General features: G+C 39.0%; 1 protein-coding gene across 1 annotated transcript in view; it reads left to right on the top strand.

Moving 5' to 3' along the window:
* Positions 1 to 646: 646 nt before the first annotated feature.
* KrT95D (phosphofurin acidic cluster sorting protein KrT95D) overlaps positions 647 to 10,117 on the top strand; it is a 48,338-nt gene continuing 38,867 nt past the window's right edge. Inside the window, exon 1 of the mRNA XM_026814769.1 lies at positions 647 to 675. Coding sequence (XP_026670570.1) covers positions 662 to 675 — 14 coding nt within the window. The 5' untranslated portion in view covers positions 647 to 661. The remainder of the gene's footprint in view (positions 676 to 10,117) is intronic.

The raw sequence follows: 10,117 nt of genomic DNA, 5'->3' as shown, positions 1-10,117 counted from the left end.
TTAAAATACATCAATTAAGATGATTGAACGCTGACTTCGCGCGGTTTTTAATACAGCCGACAAAAAAACGTATATCATTTAAAAGATCAAATAGAAATAATTAAACGAGTCGTGAAGGCTGAATGGGTCTTGACAAATATTTCTTCAACAATTACGCGACACGATTACATAATCGATCGCTAGATAAATATGAGACCGTCTTTGCGGTTCGTTAAAAAAAGAAAATGTAAGATCCAGTGGTCTCGAATCTGCTTCATTTTCTACCATCGTCTCTTCGTTCTTGCCAGCTGGTCGTTATTGAAATGCAGCGCGTCTGGCGTGTGCACCGCACGTTCTGACCACGATGGCAATGCTCATTTCGTAATTCATTATCCTGACGCCGAGCCCAGTCGACGAGAGCTCGTCTTTAAAACTAAGGACGCACGCGCCTGTTCCGTAGTGTGCTACAGTAATTACAGTAATTTCGTGTCGTTTCTTTTCACTTTCTTTTTCGTCCCGCGTTTCGCGCTCCGCTTTGACCGTTGTTACTGTCGTTTTTAGTGCCGACGTGAAATTCTTTTCCATCAATAGACAAGATTTCTTGTGTAGAACGTTTAGGGTATCGAATTTTTTGAAATACATTTTATAAAAGAAATTAATGTTCCTGTTCAACTCAAGATCAATGTTAGATCAAAGGTGAGATTTCCTATGAAATAAGGCATTGTATTACAAGCTGCGAGTGATTAAGTCAGCATCGGAACGTTAGCTCAACTGACGCGGTAAATTAGATTCTAACCAAGCCTTCAGCGACTAAACTCGTAAATAGTTTCCCATGGCGAGGCACGCGCGCATGGAAATGTTCGTGAACCGGGAAAGTCGTGATTATTCCGGTTCGCAATTATATTTCCTTTCACCGGTCTTTCGTCGCGCTATGAAACAGTAATGAGCGTGATGCTGTGAAACGGTCAGTGATTGCGCTTGTTGACAAACTGGCTTTCGGATTTTTCCGGACGGCTCACCGCATTCGTAGAATTAGCGATCGTTACAGCTATTTTTGCAGACACTCGCGTCGTGTTGCGCAGTCAAACGAGTGGCGAACATGAACTTGGTTCCAATGTTCCTTTAATCATTAAACATTTTCATTCGTCATCGCTTTCTAATTTAATTTAATCAGATATCACGTGTTATCATTTTGCAAGAGATTTTAGAAACGTTAGTTTAATATATTAAGAAGATTCATTTGAAAATTGAACTCCTACGTAGAAGCAGCATTGAACTCGTACGTAGAAGGAGAACGCGATTCGCGTTTGTGATTATCGTACAGGTAACTTTCTTCTCCTTCTAACATCCGCAGAGAAATCGATGCCTAACGAAGTCGTAGAAATCAATCGATGTCCATCGTTCCATTTCCGAGCAACACCATACGTCTATTGCGTACGTCGTTTGCAATGCAAATATCCGTACGCGCATCCGCGCGATCCACTGTACGCTCCACATCATCATAATCACGTAACCGATTGTCTGAACGTACCCCGAAGACGATGCCTCCCAATCGAGTTCAACTGCTAGGAATAATCGGATTTCCACTCCACTTAGATCATTGGGCTCTGATCTAACTCGAACATTCCCCAATTCGTTTCAATCTTGAATTGTTCCAAGCGCAAGGATTCGATCCGGCTCGGTTTACTTTGATTGGATTCGATTAAACTCTGACTGGCTCGTCTCGGTGTCAGAAACAGGTTCAATTCGATTTGTAGACAAAGATTCATGCGGATGTGTTCTTGTTCCCCTCTTGTTAGATTAATTAAAAGTTTATATCTTAATATAGAAGAATTCATGTTTTATATAGATATTATTATTATTATCTTCAATAAGTTAAATCAATATATCATAAATAAGACCAGATAATAGATGAATAATTATAAAACTGATGCCTAAGTATAAAATTATTAACATCACCCTATACATGTTCTTCTTCCTTCGTGCATCAATATAAAAAACAAGAAAATTCATATATCTAATATTACTTTCACTTTTTTCTATCTCGTTATTGAAATAAGCTTCGATTCGAAAGATTGCACGCGAATATGTCGCGGGAATATCGTCCGGTGGGGCTTTAAAACGCGTATTACGCACCGGAAAGCGTGACAGTAACCGAACGCTAAACGCGTTTTCGTCGCTTTAAGTTCGCAACTGTAAATGGATGTAATTACAGTTCAGACGTCGGAAGTTGCACACGATTTTTTTGCCCGCCGGGCATTTCCTAGCCGCGAGAAACCGCTTCCTAACTTGATTTGTCCTCTCCTTACTTTCCTCTGTTCCCGACTTCCTCTGCTCGAAGCTTTTTTATTAGCACTTCCGAGCATTCGATTATTATTTATTTAATTTAATCATAATGTTAAAGAATTTATATTATATCCAAGTACTTTCGAACAGTACATTTAATAACCGATATTGATATTTCAATTAATACATTCCAAAGCATCGTACAAGCTCGCGTTAATTGAACGAGGAACACATCCACATGAAACGAGGTAATTAAAATTTATGCCAATTAAGCATCGTTCATGCAAAAAGTAACATCGCATCGTGCGATGCGAATACGTAGATGAAAAAAGCATGAAAGCTATGTGAAGCTCTAAATAAAATTAGAGTACCGCGTAAATTACAAACAATACGTTGCGCAATATTAACACTTCGATAAATCCATACGTTGCTTTATGTAACAGGAACAAACTGAACCGATCGGAAAGGTATCTGTATCGTACATAGATACTTCTCCGTACATACATATAGCAGACATATGTAGTATCACGAGTGGAAGTCGATTATCCGTATTACGGGCGAGTGAAAAATGATTGGTGCGAATGAAAGTTGTGCTCCTTTCTACGACCTTTTCAAAGCCTTTTAATCATCCAAGAGTTATTTTTAAGTAATCAAGTAAAATGTATAATAAAAAGTGATTATTGATATGAAATTAGGTTTAATTCTGGTTTTTAGATTCATATTTTATCTGTAAATAGGTGATTTTAATGGATACAGTGAAGTAGTATCAAAATGCAAATTTTCTCTTTGAACAGAATCCATCATAAATGCTAAAACTTGAACTTTGTAGAGATAGGGTAACTAAGTCTTTGGCATAAACTGATTCGACGCTCGTGCAGTACAGGAAACCTTAACAATTCATACACATTAATTTGAGGTCAGAACCTTTCGCTGGATATGCAAAAGAAAATCGTGAGAAGCCATCGGTGGCACGCTCTTTTTATATTTTTTACACGAGCTACGCAGCGCATTGTTTGTAATCTTGCACAATGCCGCTGATATAAATGCACAGATGCATGATGCATCGTTGCACACTTTGTGCGTAGCAACGCGCGAGGACGGCGCAGATTTCGCTAGTCTTTTATGGATTATAGATACGTCGTATTTTTTAATCCCGCGCGATTCTTTCGCTATTGGAGGCTGCTTATTATTATTGGTAATCGAAAAGCAGTTCGTATCTCCGTTCTTCCTTTGATTAAACGCATTCCGCTTTGTACTTTGTACTTGAATTTTTCGATTAGAGTTTGTTGCTAGCAATCGAGAATCAATTCGTCTCATGTTCACCGGATAAAGGAGAACAGCAATGAAAGGAGAGATTACTCCAGGAAGTGGATGAAACTTTAGTCGAGACAAAAGGGTTGAATAGATGAAATTGTATAGATGCTATAAATCAAGCTTCAGTTTTCTAAATCGAAGTTTAAAATTTAAATACAGGGATTAAAAAATCGTTTACATGAACAAATAAAAGTAAGTATTATTTGCATAAATTTGCACGAGAAACAGCTCATTAGGGATGCCGTTGAAGATTATTTTACATACGAATATGCGTATATTTTTCCACTCAGCAAGTGTAAAAATAGATGAATTTATATGTCGACACAAGGCTAATTCATTGGCGAAGATTTTGCATCGATTATTATCAACAAGACCGAACAGAAACACGATACGTGTGTACGCGGCACGCAATGGTAATTTCAATCAGTTTGTTTTAACGATTTCGAAACCTCGTGGTCATGCGAATCAGATTTGCTGACAACGCAGTTTGCATTCAAACGTGAATTATTATATGTATACTGGATGTTGTTATATCTAACAAAAACAATTTAGATATTCCGTCGAGATTTGCACTTTAATGAATTTCGTCTATATAGATGAAGTTTCTATTAAACCAGCGGTTAAATACAAAGCTTTAGCGAGCGAATTGAATATGAAATTGAAAATTTCTGTATTAATTAATTTTAGACAAAATTAATTGTCTATTCAGCTTGAAATCATTGTCAAATACACGCAAGGATCTTTTGGACTATAATTTCTATTACCTTAATCCTGCAATCCCATATAATTGCATGTAATCCATATTCCATTGTCGATTCGTAGAATTATTATTCAACCGTTTGTCAATGGAAATTATTTGGATTATTTTTATAGTTTTGGCTTTAAAGGATCTGTAGTATGTCTCAGTATTATTAATTTATGCATGTAGAATGTAAAAAAAGAACACGTGCCATTCTATTGCGCTCGAAGCCCAAGTAATTAAGTAATCGATAATCCAAACGGAACGAAATAATGAGAGAGTTATTACATGTGCAGCGTTTGCGGCAACTTTGATTACAACCCGTATGCAATTATACCGTTCTTCTTACGTAATTGGGAAACCGTGACGACAAAAAAGTATAATTTCCTAATTAATCGACACAGAAAGGAAACCACCGTCGCACGTTTGAATTTGTATAATTATCAGAACTGATAACAGCGTGCAACATGAAACCTTACGAATCACGGTAGTCGATGACAAATCGGTCGCATATGATTATTGTACTTTAGTTCATACCTTGAATAACAACGAACGTGAGTCCGATTGGTCACGTTAAATATAATTAGTATAAATATTAACAATATGTATAAATATCTTACGTTTGTAAAAAAAAAAGGATTATAAAATGTGATTTGATTTTCTCGTTTGTGAGTCCAACTTGATATGAACAAAACAAGGAAACATTTTTCATTCTATCGTCTTGATCAAAATCACGTAGAGACCTGCGGTGCGAGTTAATTATCAGTTTCGTAACGCAATATCGTTAAACAAACGAAGATAACAAAAGCTGACAACAATCATTTAAGGGTGCTTCTGCACCTTTTCTAAATTGTTAAAAAGCATTGGGATCGATATCGGACTCGTTAAGGACAGCGCGGACGTCATAGTTAAGAAGCTGAAAGTTAAATTAGCGCGTTGCGCAAGTTGATACACGCTCAACCGGCGTTAGATTTATTTCTGCCTGGTAAGAGACGGTGCAACTCGACGAGTTCCTTTTAGGCGGTATTTTGGCATAGATCTTCTCCGAGGAAGGATGCCAGCGTACAGTTAACCTTGAGGGAAACCGACATATCCCTATTGGAATTCACAGACACGAATCTTGGATTATATAAGGAATACATTGTTTCTAATCCGTGTTTCAATTTAATCCGCCGGGAGATTTAAGTAACTTCTGTATGCACGTCATCGCGTCAACTAATTTATATAATTTATTGTTGAAAATTTTGCATATATATTTACAATGAAATTTGTATAAATAAATAGGAGGAAAATTTTGCATATATATTTACAATGAAATTTGTATAAATAAATAAGAGTGACGATCTTTGATTAATTCAATTTGAATCAGTGTTGGACAGGATGACTTTGATTTGTTAGCGTCAAGGGCTAATTCCAAGTGATGTACATATGCGGGTTAATTGGCAGATCGATCGTTCAAACGGTTCCCAAGTACCATTATTATAACATTCGTCAGGTGAACGAGTTCTGCCGGGAACAGCGTGCTTACGTTATCTACAGACGTACGCGTGGTGTGTACCTGACATATTCGATCGCTGCTCCTGTGTCCGACGTATCTGATAAAGCCTACGTAGCAGACGACTCATGGTAATTTGCTCCCGAAATCCCTTAATTATATCGACGATTTACATAATACGCGGTGACCAGTTAAGTGGATCGTAATAACAAGGTTCCCGGTCAGCTCTAGCCTCGTCAATTATGCGAGTGCTTGCATTCCTCGCAATAATTGCCGTATCTCGATGTTACGTCGCTCAACCACATAATCGTTTCAATCTATCTGACGACCTAAATATTAGAGAAAGTCTTCTCAGCTTATAAACTTTAATTATTAAACGTAAATTAGAACAGAGCACACAAGTTCAAGAAGTTAAGTTTAAACTAACTATGAAGAAAATCGTTCATTATTGCGATAAATAATTAATCTCGTGTTACAACGAAACTAGAATCGCTCTGTGAAATGCATGAACGTTGGGATCGATACAGTTGGATTAATGTTTCACGTTTGGTAATTCATTTCATGTCAAATCCACTCGCGATACTCGATTTTCACACACGTTGACAGTTCCTGAAGAGAAATGAAGCTGGGGAGCGGAACGTGTGTTTTAATCGGAAACACCTGACTCGGTTATTACCGCGCACGGCTTGACAAATAAAGAATGAGTTCATAGACCGATACCAGTGATGTAAGTGCGCCGTGCCGCAAGTACTGGCTGAGTCATGCGCTGGGATTTTTCTTCTCCGAGGAGACTTTCGTTGTTTCTTTTCTTTTTCCTTCTCTCCACGAAGAATGATAGCGATAAGCTTATCGGAACTAGCAGTGACTTCACCTCTCCATAGATTAACGGTGAATAGGGCTGATGGTAAAAAATAGGACACGAACGTCGTTAACGATGTTCTTTGTACTATAGTATTGTAAATGAAATGATAAATGCGTTTGATAGAAGAATATTTCCTAATCTATTGAACGATGGATTTGTATTGCGCATTAATTTTATTATTCATAGTCATCATTGTGACTCTTACGGTTCTTATGCAAGTAAATTTGTTATATTTAATGTAATAAGCAAGATCCTTATAAATTTTCAGTAAATTTTGAACTAATCCGAGCGGAACTAATTAACGTTTAAGGGTTGACCAAGTTATAATGAAACACTGATTAATTTTAATAGAATTTGGCGAAATCGTGGCTATCTAATCAGACTATCCGTTGATTGGTTCTAATAGAATCTCGCCAAGTTATACGGCGTGGTCTATTGCTGTTTTCAATTAAATTAATCACGAAGCTTCAATCTATCGCCTAATACAAGTTTCTACCTCGTCGTATGACCCACCGCTACTGCGATTATAATTATCGATCACAGAATTTATCCATTTTGCATGCATTTTTAAGTATTCCCCCTTCTATCCGGTTTATTCAAAGCAGCTGATGTGCCACCGCAAAAGTTCGTATCATCTGCTGAACCAATATTCTGTCTCACGTCCTCTGGATATTTTGTAATTATAGATTTCGAGGGTCGATATTATAATTTTTGTGTATAGAAATGAGTGAATCGAAATTGCATGTCTCTCGTCCAGTATCGGAAAGTTTGTCTAATATTGGAGCATGAAAACGAGAATAGACTGGTCGTAGAAAACCAGGTCGACGAATGCGAGTACGTATGTATTATGAAAAACTTTTGCTAAGCGTATAATGCGGCACGATTCGCGATTCAGACGGCACAGTAACAGCGTGCATAGACACCGAGAGAAACGCGAGAAGGGGCGTAAAACTGTGGCTGCTAATCCTCCGATTACCTCCGCGAAACATCTCCATGAATAAGGGTTGCAGCGGGTCAAGATGCGTACGCGAATCGCGTGCTCTCGTCTGTGAAAGGGTAGGCAGGAGCGAAAACAGGGCAACCGGCGAAGCAGGGCGCGGGAGGGTCGAACGGTGTACTTGACGCGGAGCTCATTCATCAGTCTACAGCGTTCGGTGATTCATGCGACACATGCAGCCCGCGTCCGTGTGTAAATACGTTCTCCGACGTCATCGCCGCGACGCCGGTCGATGCCACGGGTACGCGTGTTATGGCCGATTTCGTCGCGATGATGCACGTCTCTGCAGCGTAAATCGATTTCTCCTGGATCGATTCTTGGATGTTAGCCGAAGGCTCTAATTTATTTCTTGTTACATGCCCGGTAGACAGGGTTAAGCGCAAGGTTCGTGACACGACCGGTTGAAAGTTTTGTAACAGTTTTAACAACTCGCTACGATTGCGACGGGTTTGACGTGTTCCGCTGGGTTCTTGTTACGTAGGGTTTCAGTCGGCGCAAATTCGTTCCCCTAAGTTTAATGATTCGTTAGCTGGTAGATGGTGAACGGTATTAAAACTCTAAGGAAATATTATTATAAAAGTATTTTCATATGAGTTTTGTGTAACATGTAAGATCTCCCTTCTTCGTATCTTCTTTCTTATGCACCCTTTTTCGATTTACACAGACATCAATCATAGTCTGTATGCCGGAGTTTTCGTTTTCTACTTATTCCAGTCCCGTCGATTATTCGTGGGTGGAAAAAAAAGTTGTCCACCGGCTGTGGCTAGTTTCCAGGCAATCGTGATGGAGTAGACCGCAGTAGATATCCGCGCTAGGGAAAAACGTAAAGCGAAACTGAATCATCACCTGTAGTTACAGTCCCGCGGGGCTATATTTAGCGTCGCTCCCCGAATCGGGGAAGTTCTTCCCATAAATAAAAATAACTACCTTCCACCCTCGCGTATATCGCGGCGAAGGGGGCTTCCTGGAGGATTACGATTTCTCCCAGTGGTTCTCGTCGGTTGTTGTCAGCTGCGGCTAATACGCTCGCACCGAGCCCTCGGTCATTCCGTATGTGGGTGTTGCACGCTTCGAAACGCGTCGTGCCGTATACCCAAGGGTGGATAATGTTTTCTACGGTTATTTTCGGAGAGCAAGAAATAAGTGTGTTAAGAAGTACGTGGGCTAGTCTCCATTTGCGCGATACGTTATACTTCGAAGGGTTGGAAAAGTGGAACGGTTTCATAAAAATAGAAAATTGTAGACGCGATCTTATCGAAATAATGAAATTTTTTTCTAATCAGATCTGAAAGCTATCTCTAAAAACCATATTTCTACCGACTTGCAAATGTCATACTGTTGCTGTCAAAGGACGGTCGTAGATAGAATCATTCTGTTACAAAGAGTGTGTGTGTGTGTGGACAGTTGAAGTACTATTGATTCGCAGTATTATGGAAGAACCGAAGGGATCAAAGGTTCACGTAGCGCGTAGGAAAATAGAAAAGAATTGCAAATGGTAAGCCAAGAAATGGAATATCGATTGGAGGTTTTTAGCTATAAATGTAACAATTACGTCCGGACATGAGACATCGTTTCAAACTTTTTCCGTACATCGAAATACGTATCGAACGTCACACACTATAATTATATCCGATATCAACCATCGTGGTTCAATTTATTTCGACGACATATTTCTCTTCATGTTATTCGATTTCCATTCATTTACCATTTATATCTGTCAATCTAATTTGACTGGTAAATAAACAAAGTTGGATATTTTTCATTAGTTTCTCGATACTTTATATGGCAGAAATAAGAAGGAAATAGCGTTAAATCATCCAATCGCGTAATAAATGACTCTTTAATGGAATCATGAAACCATGTTTCATTTCACTAATCGTATTATTCTCCCTCCGCGAGTGCCAGCAAAAATATTTTCATTTAGAGATGTACATCTTGTTGTTCATCACGTTCGGAGTTGGAACATTAGTCTCGTTATCGCGTACGCTTTTGCTCCAACCTAATTTCCCAGAAGCGAAAGCAATTAAAACGCGGTCGTGTCAAAGCGCGATGAACTTAACGTGTCTCTGATGACGAAGATACCGCAAGGATCCGGTTGTACGATCGTCGTATACCTACTATACGTGCACCCGTATGTAGGATGAATCCATATTTCATAGGGTATCGCGCGGGGCGACATGACGTCTTTAAACGGACATGATTATTATCGCTGTCTACGTACAACCGGCTGATCGATACACTACTATTGTGCGCCGCCAAGTTTCTGCTTTGAACTTCAATTTGGCCTCGTTGTCGGAACCTCAGAGTATATATCCACGATTGTTTCTAAAAAAAAAAGCTCTATCTCTACACCGATATAAATCATACCAGCTGCAGGCCCGTTCAATTTTCGGTCGACAATCAAACATCCACAAACGGATAGATGAAATATTATTTGCATATAAA

The sequence above is a fragment of the Ceratina calcarata genome, unplaced genomic scaffold, assembly GCF_001652005.2.
Source record: "Ceratina calcarata isolate Rehan_Ccalc_2016 unplaced genomic scaffold, ASM165200v1 scaffold397.2, whole genome shotgun sequence".
NCBI lineage: Eukaryota > Metazoa > Arthropoda > Insecta > Hymenoptera > Apidae > Ceratina > Ceratina calcarata.
Note: the sequence above shows the minus strand (reverse complement) of the source record. Positions and strands in the feature narration are given on the sequence as shown.